The following is a 26,140-nucleotide window of genomic DNA, read 5'->3' as shown; positions in this document are numbered from 1 at the left end:
CAAGATTAATTTAGTCTTGTTTCTTTATTCACATGTCAGAAGTGAATCATCCTTGAGATCTGTGAATGTATTTATCATGCATATGTATTCACCAAATAGTTGGAGTGAACAATTTTTACAGCGAGGATGGTTCACAAACTGTATGCTACAACTGCTATTTGTTATTCATAATTCCTGGCATGTGATGATCACATTGCTTCTGCTCTCTGACTGGAGAACTGAAACATTTTAACAGAAAAATCATGGGGAGAAACCCACCACATTTTTGGTACAAAATTGCTAAATTTCTGAAGTTCATAAATATTGTCATGGATATTCAGTGCCTGAGTATTTCTAAAAAATGAATGCCATAGCCCTAGTAACTGCAACATATTGATTTCAAGTCATTAATTTGCTTATATATGTGTGAGTCTCTATTTTCAATAGTGAACCTGCTCCACTCAAAATTTTGAATAGCACTCAAGCATGATTAGAAGGGAATGAAATTGTCAAAGGTGACTTAACTACTTTTTGCATTTATATGAAGTAACATCCTTGGAATAGGTAGAGTCTTTTTAGTTTTTGATGGAGTCATCCCAGATGTTGGAGTGCTACAATACATCAGTATGTCTCCCTGAAAGCATGTTCAGAACAGCTTACAAACTCAGTTAGTGAATCTGTAATCTGCACTGACGTGTTTATGTTAACTGTGTGGAAACGAATGGCATTTTTACAACTGATTTCTGTGGGACTTTCTACAGCGGTGCTGCACAGGAAGATAAATAGGATGTGGTGCTTGGTACCTCTAAAAGAGCAGCATGTTGGAAGGGAGCCTTTATATTTTAATTGGGGCAACAATGTACCAAACTCAAACTTTATGATTTCTTGGCACAAACCCTACAGATCAATTAAGAAAGCATCTGTGCTTCAATATTTAAGTTTAGAATAAGGTCCCATTTTCTTCTTCTCTGCACACTAACAAATGAGAAGGGAATTGTACAAAGTCTATGTAGATGATGTGGGAGAGTAACCTGGAAAATACACAAAAAAGAGTGAGCTTCCTATTTAACTGGCAGATTTTGTGCTCATTTCAAGTGCCTGACTTGTATACAATGTAAGATTGATGGGCCGTGTTCCTTGCCAGCATAACTGTAGGTAGATCTACACCAGCAAAAAAAAAAAAAAAAAAAGACCTGCCTTATTTAAAAAAAATGACTTTTTAAAAAAAAAAAAAAAAAGCCCTGCCTTATCTATAAAAAATGAACTTTAAATCATACCCAGAATATGCCAGACTGAAGGAGTACTTAATACAGTGTTTATAATCTCAGCTAGTTCCCTGGTTCCTAGGGAAGTTCACAAACAGGGAAGATGTCGAGGGCCTTGATCTGGAAGATAATTCCCTCACAAAGGCAGGATAAGTGACACAAGGCCTGGCCGAGTCGGTTGAGGGGCACAGGTGACCAGGAAGGTGCAGGAGGTGAAAAACGCACGTTCCTTGGTGCCAAGGAAAGCAGCGGTGCCCAAACAGGTCCCTGCTTGTCCTGCCAGGCTCCATAGGAGGTGGGGTGAAATGTGCTGATGTAAAGAACTGGTTAAGCAGTTGGGAGAAAGTACCGAGGATCCTCATAGGGGTGACTGCTAGGGTTCGCTGCCACAGCTTGGTGTCCTAGAGGAACTGCATTGCTTTGGGGTAGTACTTTTCACTCTCTGTCCTAAAGGACTTATTTTTGTATAGGCATCCCACCCTGAAAGGAGAACTGTGGTGTCAAAGTAGAGATGGGGATGCACAGGAGAGAAGTCTTCAGGAGAAGAATCCATCTGGTGTATTGGAAAAGGCATTCAACAAGTGCAAAGCTGGCTTTCTGTGCCATTACAGAGCTGCATTTCTTGATTTAAACCATTCAGCTGTGTCTAAAATGCAAATTCAAGTGCTGAGGGGTATATCAGAGGTGGGAGTAACTGGGAAAAGTTGTGGCTACAGTAGCAGCGTAACGCAACAGGCTCAAGCTGTTAGGGCAACTCTTTGTGATTCAGTGCAAAGCTGGAAAAAAAAATAGCCTTATTATACTTTTCAAGAAACTCACATTGCCTCCTCTCAGACCCAGCTATGGGTACAGGGAGGCCAGATTTAGTGATCAAGCCCTATATTTCAGAGTAGATTTTATTTTCAGTATTCTTAAAAAAGCTGTTAGATTTTCATTCGTTTAAACAATAGACTATAAAGAGTAAGTGCCTCACCTTTGTATGTTATATCTGGACAAAGTTGCCCGTAACTAAGTGAATCATCTATCTGAGAACTGTTTAAGTCTTGTAGCCACCTTAAACACCTTAAATTCTATGTGCATCTTCTACTTGAATATTTTTACCTGTGAAGGATGATCTAATATCTGCCTCTTGAGCCTGCGTAGCTGCTGCGCAAAGCCTTGAAACGTTACAGTAGTGAACTTGAGTTGTGAGTGAGGGTTGCGATGCCTGAGCAGGAGAAATGGGTCAGTTAATAAAATTCCCAACCCATGAATGAAAAAAGAGCAGTGGGCTGATGAGCTGGAAGAGAAGCAGGCTTGTAAAACATGGGGGAGATATTGATGTGTCAAAGGAAAGTAGCTTGAGGCGAGACTCTGATCAGATAGGTAGTACATAAATATATAACATCTGAGGCATAACAGGAGTCTATTAGGTGTGGAGCAATATCTGGGGTCCTGTGCTTCATCCAGCTGTTGCAGTAATAAATGTTTCTTGGTTTGGGATCAGGCTGTTGAATCGCCTCCCTCTTTCCTGTCACCCTAAGAGAAACCTTGGTCAGATTATGGAACATGGCGTGACGTTTTCCCCCTCCCAAAGCAAGAACATGCTTGCGAGTCCCCTCTGAGTGTAGCAGTGAACATGTTTTCCTTGGGGAAGAATTTTTTGACCGGTCACGCTCTGCAATAACATTGTCTTCTTCAAGCAAACTTCCCTGATCAAACAGGGTTAAAGCAGGTTTGGGGCCTGGCTGGTTTCTGTCCAGGGCAGACGTTGTCCCCAGGAAGCAGAAGAATATGAGGTTTGTGCAGGGCCTTAACACACTTAATTCCTTGTATCTGTGCTGTTCCTGTGTGCACAGCAAAACAGCCAAGTCCCATGCACTTTTACTCTATGGACTTGTTCTTGCTTCTTTGCAAAGGGCGAGCGTCGAGTGTCCTGGCAGTGGTCCCACTAGCAGGTGCTCCCCATCGCTTCCCTCACAGAAAGCGGCTTCTGCAACGCAGGAGGAAGGGGAAGGAAAGGGAGCTGTGAAGCGCAAGTTTAGCAGAAGAGACAACAGCATTTTCCCCAGTATAGCAGGGTAGCGAGCTCTTGATAAAACTCCCAGCAGTAATATATCTGCTTTCCTATGTCAGTCTTCTATTTTGACCTCTTGCTGAGGAAAGGAGAGGACTTTCCTTGGCTGGTTTGCCCTCCTGTCATCAAGAAACCAATTTCTGCCACCTGGTTTGATGGCTGTGGGCCCAGGACAGATTACCATCTTCACTCTCTCTCCCTGTCTTTTTCTCTCCCCTTGGAAGTCTTGTTTGGATCATCTTCCTCCCCTTACCCTCCTTAATTAAAAAAATAGACACACACAGCAAAAAAATATCTCCATTCTGACACATCGTATCTTCCAGACTACACATACATCCTCCATGTTAATGCTTCAGGGGTTAATAGGTTCACTTGCAAAATTTCACTCCCTCTCCTCACACTTGTCTTTCCTGCTCTGCCATATGTGTCCTAAAATCTGCCTTTCAGTTTAGAACTTGTTAATTTTCCAAATAAAAATCTAGCTCTGAAAGCTACATCATCACAACATCATGCACTTAAATCATCTGAATATTGGAGACCATAAAGGAGACTTTGCCCTCTTTCTCTGCCTGCAGTGATGCAATAGGAATGCAATACGCTTCTCACAGACGATTAGGGCACGCATCGCTTAGCTCCAATGTAATTCAGATTACGTGCCCAGGTACTGAATTACTTGCCTTGTAGTAGTTGTGCTCTTCGTGGGATATGGTAAACGGCATATAGGTTAATTATAGATCTAGAAGGCCTTTGTTGCTGGGCAATGTTTTGGATGGGTTGATATACGTCAAGTCCTGTTATATTGCGGACTTTTTGTGAACGGTGAAATAAGATCATAAGAGTTTTGACTCTGAAACCACTGAAGTCATCTCTGTTTTTATTTTCCTCTGAGTTCAGAGTTTAAACGAAATATGTGTAGGTGCACATGGACTGTGTAGTTAGGAAATGTTCTGCTGCTTATCCTGTGACTTCTGGGGCTAAACCAAGCCCTGTATGATTTTGGCACTTTGCTCAATACTCCCGATGTCTAGCTTCTTCTTCATATATTTTTTTTCCCCTTTACAATGTAAAAAGCATTCGGCTGTAAGAGCTATACCTAGTACACACTACCTAAACACCAATCTGCTAGCATCTGGTTATTTTGTGAGTTGTCCGTGATGCAGAATACATCCAGATATAAGGTAACACATTTCTACAAGCAACAGAAAATATACTGATGTGCAATAAAACCACTAGTAAGAATAAGGAATCGCATAAGGATACTTCTAAAGCATCATAGTTGAAACACATATACTTAGAATTTTTTTAAAGCGATCCAAGTAATTTTATCAATATGGTAAATCAGCAGTGATTGTTCTTTGATTGGTATAGGCACGTGCGTGAGCAGTTTCTTCTAAGGCATGCCAAAAATATGCCAGTCTGCATTGTCAGCGTGTGGATGTAAATAATGCAATATCCCCCGCTTCAATTCACTTTTCTGGCTTTATTTTTTCTTAAAATGTAGAAGTGTGGGGGTTTGGGTCTTTTGTGCGCAATTGCAATAAAACAATATTCTTTTATTGCAGCACATCACTGAATGAGATGGTCTGGCTATAATTTTTGTTAGCTCACGGCCTTGAGAAGAGAGCTAGGAGCAGGGCCACTGAAGGCAGTGAGAATATACAGCATCAGTGAGGACTGAGTCATTATTGCTTTCTTTCAGATAGAATAGACGATGGAAACAAATTTTCCTGATGAAGTCAGACCACAATCTAAGGTATTTCTGTATAGTTACTTAGGAAGTGTCATAGGCCTCCAGGTTGTGCTCTGAAATCCTCACATGCAAGCCAGCTCCACGTACTACTACATCAGCCCAGCCTTGCGCACGAGCTGGTAAGCTCTGCTGAGGGGTGAAATATAGGATATTGTGTTCACCCTTGTGCTAATTTGGTTAGAAAGCTTCTTGGCTACAGCTGGTGCAAAGCCAGCAGGTTCAGAGCATGGCCAAATAGAGCAAGCGGCTATCTGCGTCTTAGAACGTAGGTGTGCCCCTCTGTAATGAGAAAGGCAAACACGAGTCTGCACTGTTGGGGACATGAAGTTTGGGGGTTTTTTTGCAAGCTCTCTAGCACTGAAAATTGGAGAGAGCTTTCTGTGTAAATTCACGGAGCAAGAATAAGGAAATCTGTGGGTTATGATGCCCTTTTAACATGACACATTGTGTTATGCCAATTTATACTGGCTGAAGTCTTGGACTGTAAGTGATTGATTCAAATTACAAAGTAAACAGGGGAGGAAGTTGGTGGAAACTGGTGTTATTTAGGGAAGGGCATCCTTAAAACCGTGTTGCAGTGGGAGGCTGGAGACACAGGCATCTGCTATGTGGACAAATTTAGTTCTAAAACCCAGTTCCCTTATAGTCAGTGGAGCACACCTACCAAATCTGGGATCTAGCTCACTTGCTTTCCATGGAGGATTTTCATCTTGTTTGAGCAGAACTGGAGTTTTGACAGAGATGCTTGATTAGAATAAATGGAGCATTCCTGTCAAATGCAGGCAACTAATGAATCCATGGGTAAGCTCCATTAATTTCAATACAGTGCTAAATGTGTTAAATGTTATGAGAGAGAGGTTGCTGCATATGTGCACTTACCAATTTTCTTAATGCTAAATTCTAGATGATTTTAAGTTCTTTATTTAGATTCCATAAAGCATGAATATAACCAATGTTTTCATATTTAGAAAGGTAAATAAGCATCTGTTCTGTGGTATAAAAAACAGGAAATATAATCTGAAAATATTTTTTGTTAGGATCTCCCATTCAAAAGTGGCTTCTTTTCATGCCTTCATTTTCAGCCCCAGAGAAAATCTTTGCCAATTTTCATCATAGAACAAATTTTGCTTTTATACTAATTGCCTTCTCCCTCCCCCAAAATAAGACTTCTGTTATATAAGAAAACAACAACAATAAACAGCCTAAATAACAATACCATAAACAGGATGATATAATTAGCGTTGTTATGTTACAATGCACCATTTCCTGTGTATTTCCATGACTCACGTCACATCAACAAGCATTAACTTAAACTCCACCTATTTTCCAAAAAACTGTCACTGCTAACTTTGGTCCATGGAGTTTTAGGAAGTTTCAACACAGGGTAGGTAGGTGACAAGCCAAGGAGAAGAGTGTAAGAGAGTTGTAAGAGGCCATTCCTCCTCCTCTTAGCATCCCTGTGAGGAGCATGAGTGATTTGCAGAGTATTGAATCCCATTTACATTCAGTTTAATAAAGGTATCTTGTCCTTTCTGTATCCACACTTTCATACACCCCCACCTCCATCTTTCTGCACTTCCCACAGAGACTTGCATCAATGCTTGGTAGGAAATCAAATCCTGCAGTAGGTTTTACAATAAGGGAATACAAGCAGATATCAGTTGACTCTTAGTCTCTCTTGCTGGGACTTTGTCTTTCTTTGGGGATTATCTCCATTGCAAGACAACCACCTTGGTTGGGAAAAGAAGGGCTAGAGATTCCTTACAACACTTGCACTGTTCAGTGTATATACATAAACTTACATAATGAATCACCGAAAAGCCATGGCTTTGCCTGGTGATGTCTTGACAACATCCAGGTTTGGAGATTCTTTCACCCATCTGGTAAACCTGCTCCGGTGCACTGGCCTCCTACAGTTTTCCCTGATGTCCAGTTTGAACGTCCCAGCCTGCAGTTGGTGGCTCTTGTCCCTGGTTATACACTCTGAAGAGTTTTTCTCCACAGTTTTTGTAACTCCCCTTCGGGCAGCGGTGGGCTGCGAATAGATCCCTCCCTGCCTCGTAACCTACTCTTTGTCACATGAAACAAATCCAGCTCCGCTATCTGCTCCTTTAAGTCACCTGCGTTAGGCTCCAGCTGCCATGGGGGTCTGCCACAGAGCCCTCTCCTGCTTCTCAGCAGCCTTTTTGAACTGTGGAAGGGAAAGCCAGGCATGTTATTCTGGCTGTTGTCTTACTCGCGCTGAGTAGAGAGGGATGAAAACTTTTCTTGATCTGCAGGCCGTACACTTAATGTAGCCAGTATGAGATTTGCTTTAGCTGTGATCAGAGAGTATGCTATTGGTTCACTTTCAGCTTGGGACCGAGTGTCACCTCTAGGTCCTTTTCAGCAAGGCAAAAATGTCTGTAACGATAGATGTGTCCTTGCGGAGGGGAGGGGGTATGCAATCTTTAAAACTGGCAATAACTGTTTCCTCCTCTCCCCTTTCAAAAAAGAAAAAAAAAATCCCTCTGATGCTTCCTTGCAAGTATATGGTTGGGAAGAAGGATAATGTTGAAAGGAGGAAACAACCAAAATCTGTTGTTTCAAGGTACCTCAAGGTAAAGCACTGTCTCTAAAATCAAGTGACTCCTAAATTCTGTAACTGTTAGTAAAAATAACTTACTTACCCTACAGTATTAAATCACAAGCTTTCCAAGTATATTTTCGCAAAATATTCAAATACAAAGTTAAAATAGCAAGGACACTGTCGTTGCTGCTAATGCACTGAGTCCTGTATCTGTCTGCATATTGTTGCAATAAAAATAAATAGCGCACATAAGCCAAGCACTTTCTTTTTTTGGTATTGGTTGTAAGAAAAAGGCCACTTTTCAACTTTTTCTAAAAACATCCCTCAGTGAGGTGCCTGTTATGTATGGATCTTTTTTTCTGAAAGGAAATTGAAAAAAAACTGTAAACAGAAAACAAACCCCTTTTTGATATAAGTGAAATTTTATTCAGTATTGACTATTATTAGCCATTAGGTGATAAGTAGGCAGATTGGATAGATGTTTCTTGAAATCCTACATAGTATGCAGAACATGCTTTCATTGTGCTTCCTGGCATTATAAGGTAATATGCCTTATTTGGAAATATAATGATCAGTTTTGTTAAATCGTATTCAATCGGCTTATATAATAACACCTATATTTCGTTATTCATTTCAGATTTCAGAGACCTATGCCTTCCTACCGAGAGAAGCGGTGACACGATTTCTAATGAGCTGCTCAGAGTGCCAGAAAAGAATGCATTTAAACCCAGATGGAGCGGATCATAAAGGTAGTTTTAGTGTCAAATACTGGGATGTAAAGTAATTTTATTCCTAATACCCATTTATATTTTCCTAGCTTAAGTGAGGGTTCATAAAAATTTGGTAGACTGGAACAGTTCAATAAGTCAAATCATCTTATTTACTTAAGCTGGAAGATAGTGAATATTCTGCTTTCTCTTAAGGATGGAATGCAATACCATATGCTCCCTCAATAGAAAGATGATTTTATCTCGAGGAAATAATTTATTTTTCTATGGAAGTGTTTATATGGGGGCTTAAACATAAGGAGTAGATAGGGTGCACGTGCTGTAGTCATTTAGGGTAGAACAACTTATCACTTTTCAGGGTTTGAACTTGATTTTCATTTTTCTTCAGGAGACTTCCATCTGTACAGCCTAGAAGCAATTGAAAATGCCAAAGTTAGAACTAAATGACCTAACTGTCTGACTTTGACTGCAGAGTAGGCTCAAGAAGCCTCCACAATTAACAGATAATGCATAATAAATATTTTTATTGCAGATAATGGAAAACCTCCAACTTTGGTGACCAGTATGATTGATTACAACATGCCAATTACTATGGCTTATATGAAACACATGAAGCTGCAGCTACTAAATTCACAGCAAGATGAGGTAAAACCTGAAATCTTTTGTTTTTCTCTTCTCCTGTGTTCTTTTGGTGCTTGTCTTTGTGGTAGCCAGGAAACTGAACTGAAGATGATTGTTGATCCCCTCTTTATAATTTTGTTGCTAAAATAGTGAGCCTGAAACCAAACCAAGGCTGTTTGCAAGTAATCAGGTTGAGAGAAAATGTCAAGACTTACTACCTTTCATGGTTGGGGATAATACGCTGTACTGCTTCAAATTACCTGAAGGTGCCCTTTTACTGTCTGGCCAGCAGAAAGGCTAAGGGGGCCAGCATGTTTGCCTGAGACTTGGTGCTGTGCTCAGCAGTGACTTTCATTGTCTACTTCTAGAAAGCAATGCCATCAACAGCTGGAATGAATGGCGTGGTGTTCTCAAGGTTAGCAGCCAGGATGCAACATATTACAGTGAGATGGATGGAAGCCCTGGCAAAATCAGTTGAAATCTTTAAGGCAAAAAGCTTGATAAATAAGAGCAGGGTTTCCATTTGAAACTTCGAATAAGAAGACAGAATCAAAAAGGAAGAGAAATAGGTCGAGAATCAAGCTTCTTCAAAGAGAATTGGAGTTCCATTGCATTTATTTCTTCTCAAAAATTATTTTTTTCTGTGATTTATTCAGAGTTTTTCCAGAGCTTAAGAAGTGCTTCATGAATTAGATGACACCTACCAAATTATTTGTAATAAACTCATTTTGCTAGAAATGTGTTCATTTACCATTTTAGCTGCCAAATAGTTAGAAGCCCGGCTACGTGCCAGCCAAAAAGCAGTCCTGCATGCTGTGTCCTTCTGCCTGACTACAAGATTTTTTTTTTAATAAAGAAAACCTTCCAAAACAACCTTAGCAGCTGGATTATTTCAAAGACCCTGACTGACTCCTGACTTCTTTGGAGTCAGCCAGATTTGGTTTCATAATAAATAGAATCAGGCTATTGGTGGAGATTTATGAATTATTCAACACCCCATAGAACGGGGATTTCATCACTCTTCTAGAGATATCAGGACTCTTGTTTTGCTTTTGCCTTTTTTTTTAAATTGTGGAGGGTGTGGGGAGAAATTCCCTAGTCTTCTGAGTTCTTCGTGCACAAATACAGCCTGGTTGTCTTTCTCACCTGTGGGGTCTCCCCTCTGCGTGCTGCCCCTTTTCAGGAGTCTGGCAGCAGGGTTTCAGGCAGCAGAAGAGGCTTTATCCCTGCAGCAGCCTTGGGTGTTCAAGAACTCTTTGGTTTTTCCACTTCCTCCCTTTGAGAATTAGCCCTCCCACAAGAGGGTCAAGGGCTTATGTTGGATCAGGGCCACCTGCCACAGTGCCTCTACAGCCTGAATGTTTAGGTGTAGTCTTTCTGGTCTGATGACCGAAATTTGTGTTAAACCAGTTTTTCATCTAGATGACCTGGTGGAGGTGATATGGTGGCAACAGGAAGCACCATTGCTTTTTACCTCCCTGCCGTGCCCAGATTTGCAGCTCTAATGTTACTCTGTATGAAATGTTTGTAGCACTGGATTTATGAAGATAAAGCAATTTTTTATATGTTTTAGTAATAATGTCTTTGCCAGGGCAGAGTGGGCACAGGGAAAGTTCTTGAGATAATCTTTGTCTTTTCTCAAGGCAGAGTTTTGCTAAGAACCTCTTTTTCCTTCAGGCTCTACATTTGTTGCACTGGAGAACGAGGTGGCAATGAAAATGCTGCAGTACAAAGCAGGAAGATTTTTGGTGCATACTTTCAAACTATTTAATGCACTTAAAAAACCTGCTTGCGTTTGTAGGAAGGCTGTTTCCAAGGTTTCATCAGTCATATCTGTATTCTTGTGGAGGGGGTGGAAATGAGACAGGAGTAAACTTGGATGCCACAACTACCTAGCACAGTGACTGAAAGCCTACTATTTCTCTCATCCTCAATTCATCATTTATAAGCTGAGGCCATCAATGAAAGGGCAACAGGCTTCATATAACAGGAGAACTCATCACTGTATGGGAATTTACAGCTGCTCTGCAAGCGGTACAAAGATGCTAGTGGCTCCCAGCTCCTCTCCCCATGCCCATGTGTCCATGCAGATTCAGATAAGTGCTTACAGAGTTTGGTGAGTGAGGTGGAGATAGTCTGCAGAGTGCTGTAGGCAAACACAGGCTGCCTGTGTGTGTTGTTTTATACCTATGCAAGCGTTGGAGAGCCAGAGCTCCCTCTCTGGGAGCCCATACAGATTGCCTAACCTCAGAACTGGAAAATGTTAAGCTGCTGCTTGCTGGTTCCTGCAGGATTCAATGAGAAACACCACTGTGTCTTAACAGAGGCACAGCCTTCCAGAAGGTCTGGGGGAGTTTGTGTTCTGATCTTGCTCTTTGAACAAGCAGTGTGCGTTTCCCCTAAACCTCAGAACCGGCTCAGTGTGTGCCCTGGCCCCGTCTGTCTGGGGCGGGAGGCCGGTGGGCACCACGGTTCTTGTGCGAGGGCAGTGTTTGGGTGTTTGCTGCTACTGCAACTGGAGTGCTCCTGCCTTACCTGGGCAAGGCAGACAGGTGCCCGCTAGAGAAGCCCTCACTCTTCCATTTAGTATTTGCAAAACTTTGGGAATGAGGTATATTTGTTTCATTATTGGTCCTTGTCCTGGTGTGATGGTGCAGAACAGCATCGCCTTGTGTGTTGTCCCACTCTCACTCTGAATGGCATTTGGCAGTACTTCATCCCGGTTTAACAAGAGTCGTGACTGAAGGGAACTGGCCTTCCGAAAATGAGAGAAACACCCATGCAAGCTGGAAACATCACTGAGACCCAAGAGAGGAGCTGATTTAAGGGCCAAGCACTCAGAAAAAAGAAAGCAGCTATATTAGTATCTGTAACCAGTTCACAACAAGTACACAGTAAATAATATTCTAAGGATTGCTATTTTTCTAGGTCAATTCTGGTGAGCAACCCAGAAAAATAGTATCCTGTCAGTTCTGCTTTTGTTAAGAAAAATTATATTAATTGGAAAAGTATTTTAAACTGATCTTCAGGGTATACAGAATTATGTGCCAGATTTTTCTCTATGTTCTTTAAAATGCTTTTCTTCATAACAGGAGTAATTATCTCAGAAAAGTTGTTACTGAAAATATATCACCTTAGGTTTGTATATTGCCTCAGCAGCTTAGAGAGTAAGACCTGTGGATGCTTAAATTTTAATCCATGAGTGGGTGCATGAGCTTCAGTGGGACTGAAACAAGTGATGTTAAACATGTATGTGAACATTTGCTGGGCTAGGTCTAAAACCATTTTGCTTTTATAAACGGGGACAAAATATTTGATCAGGACTTTTACTTTTTGCCCTCTGCTATCATCCCTAATAGATGCTCTGTAATTAGACTTGATGGATAAATCATATTAAAGATGTATAAGATAGAATAAATTTGAAATGATTCTCGTGTGATTATATTACTTTGGTTTGCCATTCACTGTCATTTGAAAAAGCTTTATCATTTTCATAGATGCTTCTTTAAACACAGTAGCAGTGTAAGGGTGACATCATGTCAGGGGAATTTGGTTGTGGATTCTTATTAGGTCAAGTTGCCATTTGGAAATATCTTACTGTAAGTGGTCATCACGGGGTTACTGACCTTGCTTGGGAAAGGTAGAGGATTCAGGCAGGGGATGGTGGAGAGCTCTTCTCAACCAAATTTGAATAACAAGGACTTGGTATGGGGTCTTTAGTTACTAGCTCTCTTTTGCAAAATACTATGGAAACAGTTACCAGAGTGCAGTAATGGAGTGTCCTCATAGTTGAACAAATTGCGTTTGTCGGATTATCATATCACATAAACGCTGTGTTTTCCTTGCTCCTCTTTATTTGCTCTGCTTGTTTGCTTATATACACAAAGATTTAGCATGATTACACTCCGCTCCAGGTGTGAGTGAAACAAATGGGAATGAGTGAACTGCACATGTAATGTGAACAGTGTGTGATGTTTTCTGACACGTCTCTGAAACTTTCCATTTGCAGGATGAAAGCTCTATAGAAAGTGATGAGTTTGATATGAGTGACTCGACTAGGATGTCAGCTGTGAACTCTGACCTCAGCTCAAATCTGGAAGAGAGAATGCAAAGTCCTCAGAACCTCCAGGGCCAGCAGGATGGTAAGGCTCTCGTTTCGTACAGAAAATGCGGTATTGCCTTGTCTTTTTGCCATTCTGTGCCTTCATTTAGTACCTGCTGTGTCCTTTTCTTCATAGTGTGTTTCATTAAGTAATTTGAAATGTATGTTCCCTATGTCTCAGCATGAAGAGGATGAAGTTGGGTTTTTTTTGCAGGTTAATTTATTTGTTGCTTAGGCAACAGGTGAGTGATTAGAGCACTATATGTTAAGTATTATTATTTTACTATTTCTATATATGTAGCGTGACCACACACAGGCATAAAAGGAAATGAACCTCAAACCGTTCTGAGGCAACCCAGAAGGCTGAGAAAGTTGGTTTTACTGGTTGAAATGAGGGAGAGAGGTGTGACAGAAGCATGGTTATTTGAGAGCTAGGAATTGGGATGTGATACTCAGAAGAAAGAACGAAAAAGACAAACGCCAAAAGGGAAATAGAGGTAAAAGAAGAGAAAACAGAACGAGCAGCATTGTAAATTTGAATGTTAATTATTTCTAGGTTAGTTACAACACAAAGCTAATTTGTTGGTGAAAGAGATGGAAGTTTTGCTTTGCATAGAGGGTGCATAGATGTGTACTCTTTGATTTCAGCCCTTGTTATAGAACAAGTTAGATGGGCCAGGTTTGGAATGAACTTTCTCCTTGGCTATGGAGCTCACAAAGAGCCTGTCCACTACAGATTGCGACAGCGGCTCATGAGCGGCGCGTGAATGCGCAACACCCAAAGCGCAGGTCTATTCTGTCGCTATGAGAAACAACATATTGGTATTCTGTACTTGTTACTCTGTAATTTCCTGATCATGTGTGCCAATTCAAAAGTGCTTCTTGTATTTCTCCTGACCACTAAATATATGGGATTTGACAGTTATGCTGGACTCTTTCCACGCTATGCAGCATGGTCAGTTGCTAGCTGGTAAGCTGTTTAGGTGAGAATGGGTGTGCTGTGTAGTGGCTGATAGGATCTGGTGATGGGTAGGACTTTCTGCTGTGTTGCTCTCCAGACAGATAAAGGAGGAGGTAGTCTGTGGTAATTTGGTAGGCCAGATTCAAACCACAGCTGCTTTTTGTCTGAGTGTCCTCAAGCTATCACAAAATTTGTGCAACTTTTGACTTAATTTCTGTCGACTTTTTTGCCAATTCACTTTCCTGTCAAAGTTTGACTTTTCAGGACTAATATATTATAATAGTACTGCAAAGTTAGAGTTTTCAGGGATACTTTGGAAGATGCCATTTTTATGTATCTGTCTTTCAGTGAAAAACTGTGCTTTAGAGGTTCTTGCTTACCTATATACTCAATCTATTTCACATATATATAGTGTTTCTTAATTGTAATGTGTTCATATATACGTCTGAAATAAAAATTCTAGCTCAGTACAGCAACCTAGGAAGAAATGCCTGCCATACATGTCTGAATACTTGCCGCAACCAGATTCATGTGCCACATCTAATCATATTAGAACAAAAGTGCAAATGATAAAATGCTGCAAATCTGTCACTTGCTATTTAAAAAGCATGGGAAATAAACACACTGTGGTCTTTGAACTGCAGGTAGTGTGATCTTACAGAATTGCTTTCAATCTCTCAGCTTTCCTTCCCTTACTTCCAGATGGTACTTGCTCACCTTCCTAAGGCAATCCTATTTTTTGCTGCATCTTCTGGCTAAAGCATCTGCTGATAGAGAGATTTGATGTAGCAGCTCTTCCTGCTTCATGGTTTTCCTGTGCTAGCTGTTGTCAGGTAGCAAACCTGACTGTGGCTAGTTATAGCAGCACTGCTTTTTCAGATAGGGAGAAGAGGCTGAAGGAGGAACTGAAAGACATTGGAGAAGCGTGGAGGAAAGAAGAATGATAGGAGGGGGCAGGAAAAAGGAAGACTGGGAGGAAATAATGAACGCAGGGACAGAGGGATGGAAGGAGGGAAGACAACAGGAAACTTAAATGAACTTAGCAGTACCATCACTTTTGCTGTCACAGCCTTCACTGTAAAATTTCACAAATTTAATAATTATAGCGCATGTACACCGAAGTCATCACCAAAGCATGAATTTGTGTGTCTAAAGTGATTCCTGCCCCCTTCCCTCAAACATTCTATATGTCCATGAGAGTTTATGTCAGCCACCACATTCAATCTACAGATAAAGACACTTGGCATTTGGCTCATCTGAAATGTCTTTGCTGCATTCTGGCAGGTGAAAACTCACTGCTGTGTTAAGATTGCCTGTGCACACACGGTTGGGAATGGTGTCTGAGGTGGAATGGGACAGCACAGGTCTGCTGCTGCCCCAAGCAACTGGGGGAATGATTTGCTAATGGGAATCATTAGGAAAGCTGCTGCCTGGGGTGGGTTAGTGACAGCTTCAGTGTACCTAAAGGTGATGTGTTCTAGCACTTTGCTTACCTGGATTTCCATGTGAGATGGCATGTGAATATTTTGGGACAACTATTGCTTTTTTTCCATAAATTTCAGCAAATTTGGTACTAGGATATAAACAGAGTCCGGGTACCCTAGAGGAATGTAATAGTGAGCTGGGCCACACCACTGAGGGATAGATGGAGGCACCTCTTCCAGTTCAGGTTACCAGAGCATAGTGGAATGCTGACACTATCTATGTAAAAGGAATGAGATGTTTTCATGCCCTCTTCCCTTGGGGCTATATCTGCGTCGTATTTGGACACACATTTGGCTTTGGGACTTCATTGCAGAACTCATACTAGAGAATTTGACCTGAGGTTTCCCATTGTCATCCAGTCTAGTACTCTGTGTTTTCTGTTTCTCATGGTTAGGTCGTTTGAACCTAAATAGAATACAGGCAAATATGAGAGCAACCCACAGTATCAGCTGAAAGCAATAGACTTCTTCACCCAGAAAAATCATGGTAGGTAAGAAAAATGCTGAAAAGGAGGGCACAGAGAGGGAAGGCGTGTGTTTGCTCGCAGTAGATGGGTGCTGGTACTGCACGAAAGTCCTGGGCTCTGCAAATGTACTGAGGCTTCATAAGATTGCTGGTATAAAGCATATTAGGTTGAAAGGGAACAAGGAATTGAGGAAGAAATGAAAAGTGGGGAGAGTTGGTGAATTGTATCCATAGTACTGAAGTTGCCACAATACTATGAAGGACAGTTCCCACTTTAAATTAGCCTTTGTACGCTTTTAAATAACAGCGCCTTGAGTCACACCTGCTCGTGAATGACTGAAAATAGCATCCTGAGCACCTGCAGGGCTGCTGCAGCAGTGGGGGAGGAGTTGGAAAAGAGCTGCTGCTCTTCCCTGGGGAGTTAGAAAAGGAAAGCAGCTCTAATTTGCAATGGGTTCATTCCCCAGCTGCGAATGGGGTAGGGCTATGTGGTTACCAGTGCCTCAGAGCTGCTTGCCCTAGCAGCCAGCTGGATAATAGGGCTGCAAATTGCTGGTGTGTTCCTTTCTCTTTTGCACCCTCTCCCCTTGCTCGCCCCTGTTTTCTTGTTTCTCTATGCATGCTACAGCTCCCTTGTCCTAAGCTGGTTCTTTGGAGCGAGCCCTACTCATCTGCAGGCAAAGCTCCCACTTGAGAGCTGTCTTTAATTCTCCTTTCTCCTAATAATGCTCTAGGGACTCTGATGTTGCTGGATCAAACCCTTTTGCCCTTGTCCCAGACCACAGACAGCAGGCAAGGTTTGAAAACTGCGTTGGAAATAATGGAGCTTGTCTTTTTTTTTTTTTAATTAGTGCTTCAACCAGTACAAAAATGATTTCTGTAGTGAAAACTGACCTCTAGATAGGTCTGTCAGAGGGGCAACAAGCGCTTCTACCCTGAGGGAAAAATGGGACTCTTGTTGCCCTTGCCTGTTAGCCAGAGCCCTGTGCAGAACAGCTGAGTCTGTGTGCTCCCTCACTGTGGTGGTTCATTAGTTACCAAGACACGAGAGAGGTGTAGGGGGATGCTCTGAGTAGAGGAAATTAAGAACATGCACAGCTCTAGAAGTAACAAGAGTTAGGTCTAAATTTTACGTTGAATTTTTTTTTTTCACTACATGAGCTATCAAATAAAAATCAGGGATGAGACTATTTGACTGTAACTCAGTGCAAGATGCAGAATTCCTTTATTTTCAGTATTTCTCACTGTACTGAGGTACACCAAAACATATCAATGCTTTGTCTGGATTTGGGTGGAGGGTCTGTGTTCTCTTCAATCTAGTTTTTAGAAGATGATAGTTATGTGTTTATACATATTTATATAGAACTCCTCCTCACAGGCACTGTATGGAGACTGTGCTTATAGCAGCCAGATATGACAAAATATGCCACTATTCAACCCTTGACGGGGGTTGTGCTATCATCTTAGACGTGGAGATTACTAATAAGCTTTTCCTGGTTGTATTTTTTTCAATTTATAGAAAATTGAGCAGTAGTACTGTAAGGCAATGGAGGACTATGCCTTCAAAGAGTTTGTGGTCATTTGGATTGTGCCCGTTCTCTTTCCCCAGTGTGTTCAAGGCGCCAGGCTTTCCACAATGTAGATGTAGGAGATGTGGTTGTTCACATTAACTATTCCCTTCACTCATTTGGTGTTTCTGGTAGATACAAATATTGGAGTCAGTCATCTAAATACCTGTTTTATGTATTGAAGCTATAATCTTTACTTGACAGCTTCATGTGAAACAAGTAACATCAACCAATTAAGTTGTCAAAACTGTCTGTCTGTGCAAGGGTGCAGAGTTTGCTGTACCTGTGCTTGCCGTTGGTTTGTTCACTCTGAACGGAGTCCAAGCCAAGCGTTTAATCCATCTTCCCATTCTCAACTGGTTGTACTGTCGCACTCCTTTCTGCTTTTGTCTTTATTCCAGTAAAACCTGGATTCCCTGTCTTAAAACATTGACTTTTCTTTTTCCACAAAGTAATTTAAGTGAGATGTATGGGTTCAACCACTGCAGGCCGAAGTGAAGATGGATTGGTGAAGGAGAGTATTGGAGTAAATCGTCTCTGCCGTTGCCTGTGTTTTGACCCTGCTCTTGATGTTGAGTAAAGCGAGTGGTAACAAAGCCAACATGAGAGCAGACGATTCCCAGCACTAAGCCCGTGGCAACCTTTTTGCTGCTAATTAAGAATTTTCAGTGGAAATGTTATTTTACATTAATTTACAAAATTAATTTACATTAATGGGTATTGCGCCTTTAATTTCGGTTCAAGCACATACAAATGTGCTTGTTTTCTATGAGGTCTAAGTCCACTTGACTTCATTAATGGCCCACTAAAGATTAGCTGAAACGTTTGCAGGGTTTGGGTGTCTTTTTCTTAAAAGCTTGACTTCTTTAGGCTTCAGAACAAAGCACCTGATGTTTCTGTGGTATATGGGACAGAGTGAAATTACCACATGAAGTCATAAAGCTTTAATAACAACATTAAAAATAAAATTAAAAGCAGCCTGCCAGTTTTCCTGCATGCAACCTCATATACTTTTAGAAAGCCATTTCATTTTAGGGACTTTCTGTGGCTTGACTGGTTTTATTTGCAATTTGTAGATCCCTACTAACACAGCTATAATGCTATGAAAGTCGCTTATTATGCTTATACATTATACAAAACATTGGACATGTGAAGTTAATAAGCATTTTGCTCTAAAGCAAAAGGTAATTTTTGCTTAATAGTGAGGGTTTGAGCTGATTAAGAATGAAGGAGGTAGCGCTTTTAGCTTATAAAGAGTGTAGAAAAACAATTGCTACCTCACTTTTTTTTTTGGTGACATGGCAGACCATTTAAAATTACATTTGAGCTGGGGCCAGGAGAGCTAACTAAATTTTGTAGTATATTCAGACCTTCCAGTCTTGCTCAAGCCAGTGAAACTTGCAACATTTTGGGCAATAATCTCACTTCTTATGGCTAAGGATGAAACAATAAATACTCGTCTTCTGAAAGAGATCTAAGATACCTGTCCCATGGCAGTGGAAGAGAGGAATACAGTAACATCCAGGCAACGTTAGCAATGCAGCACCTTATGCGTAGTTTTTTTGTGATCTTGGTTGTAATTTCCCCGAAGGGGAAAGCCCGCCTGTATGAACAGGTTTTACCTTTCCCCTGTGCTGGGCGATAGAGCGGAGGCAGCACAGGCTGAATGGGGGCAACAACCGCATCCCGAAGATGAGGGCTGAGACAAGCTGGCAAGAGAGAATGAAGAAGGTCTCTGCTTCAGCTGCCCAGCAATCTGTTCTGAGGATAAGCAAAGGTCTCCTGTCTCTGCAGCTGTCAATCATCTGCCACCTTTTGCAAGCACCAGCTTCACTACTGAATAAAGCAAAAGAGAACACAGTCACATATGCATGTGTCTGGGTAAGTTTATGGGTTGCACCAAAGTGTTACCTTACACATGCCAAAATCACAAAGGTTTCTTTAGACAGCGGGTTTGTTATAATACGTTGTTTTATCTGAGAAAATTAGTATCATCTTCACTTAAGCGGAGCTAAAGCAGACCTGGGAACCTGGCATATAGTACTAGCATTATTTTGCTTCAGTGGAGCTACACCTGGGGTGATTTGGCCCATCAGATTTGCTTTGATGTAATATTATTTGCATAAACCAATACACTCAAGAAAGAGGAAGAAAATGGTGAAACAAGAACGGAAAGCCAGAGAGTTGTGGAAACCTAGTTTCAGTGGTGTTTTAATGGCTTCTTTAGAGGCGATACCCTATCAGTGCAAAAGGCACTACGAGTGACACTGTAATGACACTTGAGCAGTGTTATGTCAGTGATAATGTCTTGTAATGAGCCTGGGCAAGAGCTTGAAACATTGGTGCAGCTGTGCTAGAAACTTTCAGTCCTTAACATCATTAAGGAGAGCTGGGCGGAATTTTAAGCAAATCAAGTATTTTAATGTACTGGCTGCTGACGAGGCAGCTGGTATGTGCATTGTCATCAGAACACTGAGCTGATATATGAGGCTCTTCTGTTGTACGATAGATGAAAATCTTCCTTTAGCTCTCTTTACAACTCAAATTTGATAAGAATGAAGCATCAGTGTCTCTTGATGGAGAGCACTCCTTCCTTCTTCCAGATTAATGGAAGGAACGTCCAGGACTTCAGTACCTCAGTGGACAAGGGTCTCAAACCAGGATCTGGACATGAGCATCCCTCTCACTGAAGTGTAGCAAATGGATTACTTTTACAACTGACTCTTTTAATATGTAGAGTTACTGTATTTTCATTTGCTAGTTGCAAGCTTCTTGTGAGTTGGCTGTGCTGAATGTCTCCCCTCTGCTCCATTTTACTTCTGTGTGTCTTCTCTCATCTTTTAATAACTTGTGTTCTTTTTTTTTTTTTTTTGACGTGTCTTTGTTTGTTTTTTATCTTATACTGTAATTTGCTTTAGAGACTAAAATATTATTAAACATGAATTATGCATCGAGCAGACTCTCTGCTAGAGTCTGACTGGTCTGTTGCAATCAGGGAACAATCCTGTTTCCCGCACCACACTCCCAGCTGCACAACTGTCACTTTCTATTACGCTTGCCTTGAACAATTGAGTGTGGCTTGTAATGACAATAATTGCCTCAAAATTGTTTGTCATGTTTGCCTTGTTAGCAACAAACTACTAACTGTTGGTTACAATCAAGTTCTCCGCTATTACTCCATAATTACATCAGGGAATACTTGCAGCCAATAATAGCTGAGAAATTAGAATTATCTTTTCACAAGTAATGCTAAAATGCTTGCAGACCATTCACTCTATTCACAGCCATTCTTTTTTACATCAGCAATCTAGTGGTAAGTGAAGCCTACCCCCATGTAAGAGTCCAGCCGCAGACCTGTATCCCTTTGCACCTTCAAAACAGGTCTGTGGGTTGCATCGGTGTTACACAGGTCCTCTGTCAATAGATATTGCACTTTGGCAATTATACGAACCGACCAAGCTATCTCTTCTTTACAGAGGTACTGGAGTGAACCAATTTGCTTTTGATTTCAGAATGAAAGCCCTTGTAACTAAGCTTAGCAGGATTTCTGAAAGGGCTGGTTTGGTTTTGGTTGATTTTTTTTTTTGTTCTTCTCCCTTAGTGTCTTTCAGGCTTTTCCCTCCCATTGCCATTCTGTGATTCTGTGATTTCTCTGTGACATCACAATTAAGGAGGGACATTCTGGTACAGGGATTCAGTTTTACTTTCCACTACAGACACTTTACCCAGCTTATCCTTTTGTATGTACCAGTTGGCTATGTGCACAGGTTGCTTGATTTAATTTGATCAACTTCCTTACAGTATAGGGAGAGGTTTTTTCATAACTACCGTTAAAATGTGTGCTAGGCATTGACTCCACCTTTTTTTTCTATTATGTTTAATACAGAATAATGTAATAGAGCATTTTTATTTGAGTAAAAGGAATGTAAAACAATGTGCTTTAAAGAAAATTAAATTTAGTCATTAATTCTTCACTGTGTTATATTTTAATTAAGGAAGCTATTTTTTTTTTTTCTGAACAGGAAATTCCCTGTAGACACTGGGCTGTCTTGTGAAAGATACTTTTTTTAAATGGAAATTTCTTCAAAGTGTTTCTTGTTTGATAAAATATTTGTAATACTGAATGTTTAAAATTAGGAGTAATTTTTTAATGAAATTCAAATACTCTCATTACAAAAAGAGAGTAGTACTTTTTCAGCACTGTAGAGTTTTGTAATATTTAACACATGGGAAGTGGCTATATGTATTTTCCTGAGATTTGTGAAGCGGTGTTTTCAAATAGTTGATTTTGCGTTGCCAAACAGTAGCCATGTTTGTTATTCTGAGGCAGAGGGACACGCTATTTCTGGCACTTCTTAATAACAGGGTGGAAGAAATGATAGAATCATTCTGAAAGGTTCAGGATCGTCTGAACTCCAGTGGTGTCCTCCAAGTATTTGTGAATGCTGATATCCTGGTTACTGTGAGAAAGATGGAAGTGATGGTTCACAGGTTGACTGGAGACAGAAAAATACAGCCATTACATTTAGCATCAATGCAGATTGAAATACAGCCAGGCTGGTTTACAAGTTTATTTAGCACTTGGTGACTGGTTAACAGTTTGCTGGGAGACGTGTAAGGCTCAAGCAGCCTCTTCACTGCTGCGTGCCAGGTGGGCAGTGACCAGTGCTGGTCGCTGAAGGACTCTTCCCAATCTGGGAAAAGATGTGAAGGAGCACACCCTATTTAGCTGCCTTTGTGGGCTGTACTGTGTGTGATGCTGAGAAACCAATCCAGAACCTCAATTGCAAGGGTTTGCATTACCATTAGAATAATTCCAGAAAAAAGCTAACATAAAGGAAGAATCCAAATTTATATAATATACAATTTTCAGACTTAGGTGTGCAGAAATGAAGAGAAACCGATGCCTTAGGTCAGCTCCAACCTTTTCTCCATTTCCATCAGATAACAACTCATTAGTGTGCCAGTCTTGCAGCTGGAATGTGGTTTTCCAGCAGAAATATTGCCCTGAGATCAGTCTCTACTGCAGAAGTTCCTGGTTATGAGGATATCTTAAATCCTTCCTCAGTACTTCAGTTTCACTTCAGAGTTTTTACAAGCCTGCTTTCTTGTGAAATTAATCGAGGAGTCAGGTGAAGGCATCTCAAAGAGAACTAGTGACTGCTTCTACCAAACTTCTAGCGGTCCTGATGTCCCGTGGGCTTTACTGGGTAGAGTGTTCCCTAAGCAGAAAGTAGAGTAATCCTCATAATTCTCCATCCTGGATCCCTGCTACAAACAGCCTGTTAAACTTGTGCAGAAGGAACAATTACTGGAAGGGGGAGTTCAAACCTCTGTGTTAAGCTTTTCATACTCTGAAACTTGGATGTCACATAAGCATAGACGTTGGCGTGGAGATTTAAATGAGATCATAAACCAGAATAAAGCATGTGGTTCACCAGCAGCTTTTAAATAAAGCAACAGTAATAGGTACTTTGGAGCAATAATTGATTAGAAAATTTGATTTTGTGCTTTGAGAAAAACTATGATAAACCCATGATATCAACAGACTAGTGTAAATTCTTAGGAGCGATAATTGCTATGACTGCTTTGATGGGAAAAGAAATTAGGAGATGCAGTCAGGGAATAGTTGTTGTTTTTTTTCTCGGCAGAGAAAACAAAATAGAGATATGACATTTCAGTTGCAAAAAGTTACTGTTCCAAGAAGAACCAAAATATGAGGCATACTAAAATTTTAATGCCTTAATTGGCAAAAACATGCAGTGGGCTTGTTACATCACACTGTTTAACTGTCTCTTGGATGGTTATTCTGAAGGGACCTGATGCTGCAGCCTGTCAAAGAGAGAATGAAGAGGCAGAACTACAAGACTTGGGAACTTTTAATGTGAATTACCCCCAGTGGAAGAAATAGGCCCTCTTCAAGAGGAGGTGGTGCAAACAGTGAGAGCAGCCAGGTGGTCTAGAGAGGCAAAAAGTAAATGGAAGCAACCAGTGCTGGCAAATCTCTTTTAAGAGGACCCCTTGTATGTGTATGAAGAATTGATAAATAATCTTTGAATAGTTTACAGGTCTGTATAAATCTCCTTTACCAAGAAAGCTAGAATTTCTGTCTGTCTAAAAGCAATTGGTAACTTTTAATAAATATCCCTCTTAGCATTTTTTATGAAATGTTTCAAAGAACTTTCAGTGCCTTGCCTTTTGGAAATTGTATCCCATTGTATCTATCCTGTCCAAAATATATGGGGACAATTAAAACCTTGCTAAAGTCAATGACAAGAATTTCTACAAATGCCGCTGGAGACAAGGTTTCATCCTTCGTATTTTTGTAATAGGTTCTGGGCAGTTGAGCTGATCCTAAAGTAGTTAATGTGGGTGCTGAAATTTTGCTACTGGTTCTTTAATTAGGCCAGCAGTGCAGTTTATGCAGAGATTATAAGCTTTAATTCAGTGAGTTAGCCAAGCTCTGTCTGTGCTCCTGTGTCTTCCTTTCTTCTTTCTGCTACATTTCTGTGATTCTGTACTAGTTATGTGTGCTCTCTAGGAACTGTGCATCATAGATTCCTGGATCAAACTATAATCCCTGCTTATTCCTGTACAGCTGTAGTCACAGACTTGCAGTTGCACATACTGTTACATCTCCTGCAAATATGCCCTATTTTAATTAAAAGCATGGATGTTGTAAAGCCTGTTGGAAAGGACAAATATTTTTCTGTTCTCTGAATCAGCTACTCAGCAGCATGCTTCCATTCAGTCCCTGGGAAAAAAAGGGGCCTAAGATGATTGCTTACTCAAGGAGGTGAGGAAATGGTGGTGGCAGCATTAAAGGGCACGTGGTATGGGTGCATTTTGAAGAGTAAGATGACAGCCTGGCCAAGTTCTCCACAGTGATTTAAGAAAGAGGATTCCGTGGCAATTCTTGTACTTAATTCTCTCTGTTGGCATTGTAAAGTGCTGATTTCAATAGCTTACTTAAATGCAGCTTTGCAAAGGAGAGGGTGGAGATGGTAAAACTATTTTTTTTTTTCTCGGAAACAATTCTTTACCACCTAGGAAACTGTGTACACTCCTAGGCTTCTAGCCTTTTACAGGCAGCTCCAGCACTACCATGGCTGTGCAGAAGAATAGGTTCCTTTCAGGAGAGCTTCTACAGTACGGATAGTTGACTTGGTTGGGTAGCGGTAGCCTATTAGTCATTTCTGTTTCTTGGACCCCCTTCCAGTCTAATGCCTGGTTTTGAGTAGTCCAGTTGGTAGTCTGTGGGGCAGTTCTGTTCTGTCTATGGCTTTTTATTTTAGGATGGCTTTGATGCCTTCTAGGGCATCTGCTGTTTTGGTGGATGCATGGTATGACCCTCTGTGATTAGAAGAGGATGCTGCGATGTGGCTCTAGGCGGGAGGACAACTGGGGCACATGGCCCACCAAAGTAGCATACTGTAATACAACAAAAGCCCATTGCTTCTTAGCTGAAGTTACAGAAGGACCTGGTGTAACAGGTGAGCTGGCTAATGCCTGGGTGTGAACAGACTGTCTAGTGAGACCCCAAACCTAATCGACCATCAAGTACACATGTAAGATGGAGAGAGCAATGGTTAGCAGTACCAATATCTGGGGTTTTCTTTCTTTGTATACAAATAGAAGGGTAATAACTATTTGGTTTTTAAACTGTTCCTGCCCTGCAGAGTAAATTTCTCTGAATAATGATGAGTTTCTTTAAAGATAATCCTGTCTTGTGGGTCAAGAAGAAATCTAGTCTCCCATGCTGTCTGACTACCTCTTCGGAATGCTGCAATTAGCTACACTTTGAACCTGAATGAAAAAATGAGGAGAAAACCACTCTCCTGACTCCTCCATTATTTCTGCTGAGAGTGAAAACTGTCCCCCTTCAATGCCCTTCAAAGCAGGAAGATTTTACTTACTCTGCTTTCCTATGTGAGTATGTGGTGGATGCCTCACCGTTTGTTTCTCCCTGGCTGTACACACAGACGTGAATGGAAATCAGTTCTGAGGAAAAATCCAGAGAGTAGAGGGTTAGGAAGGCTGCTTAGGGAGTAGCAGAAATTGAGCTTGCCAGCTTGCCAAGGTTATTTTTCCAGCAGCATTAAAAATAAAGTTAGCATTGAGTTGTATGTTGGCCCTGCTGTATATTTTGTTGCACAATATGGAACAAGCACAAAGCTAATTCAAGTGTACACAGAAGTATCTGTTACTAAGAATAGATTTTCTATTTGTATGTTTCATAACCATATTTATAAATCTGTATTTATCTTATCATATACATATTTCTTTCTATAGGTATTTATTTCTAAGTAAACTGAAATGATCACTGAAGAGACACAGAGATTTATGGAATGGGAATCTGTTATTAGGCAGATGTTATCTTTTCCTGTGCTCTAATTAGGGACTATCTTAGAGAGTTCAGAAATACCATGGGCCTGAAGTTCTAGAAGAGTCAAGGCTAAATCCAATGAGAGCAGTATAGAATAAAAGAATGGTTTGAGTTGGAAGTCCAACCCACATGCAGTGAGCAACCTTTAACTAGATCAGGTTGCTCAGAGCCCCGTCCAACCTGGCCTTGAATGTTTCCAGGGATG

The 26,140-nt window shown here is 40.9% G+C and overlaps 1 protein-coding gene across 3 annotated transcripts in view; it reads left to right on the top strand.

Annotated features, from left to right (window-relative positions):
• The window catches only part of NOL4 (nucleolar protein 4), a 192,811-nt gene that overhangs the window by 37,407 nt on the left and 129,264 nt on the right, over positions 1–26,140 (top strand). For all 3 annotated transcript variants that reach the window (XM_035894938.1, XM_009639467.2, XM_009639466.2), the window contains exons 3-5: positions 8,257–8,368; positions 8,880–8,992; positions 12,978–13,110. In XM_035894938.1, coding sequence (XP_035750831.1) covers positions 8,257–8,368; positions 8,880–8,992; positions 12,978–13,110 — 358 coding nt within the window. The remainder of the gene's footprint in view (positions 1–8,256; positions 8,369–8,879; positions 8,993–12,977; positions 13,111–26,140) is intronic.

The sequence above is a fragment of the Egretta garzetta genome, unplaced genomic scaffold (genome assembly GCF_000687185.1).
Source record: "Egretta garzetta isolate BGI_Z169 unplaced genomic scaffold, ASM68718v1 scaffold35, whole genome shotgun sequence".
NCBI classification, from domain to species: domain Eukaryota; kingdom Metazoa; phylum Chordata; class Aves; order Pelecaniformes; family Ardeidae; genus Egretta; species Egretta garzetta.
This window is presented reverse-complemented; position numbering and strand designations above follow the sequence as displayed.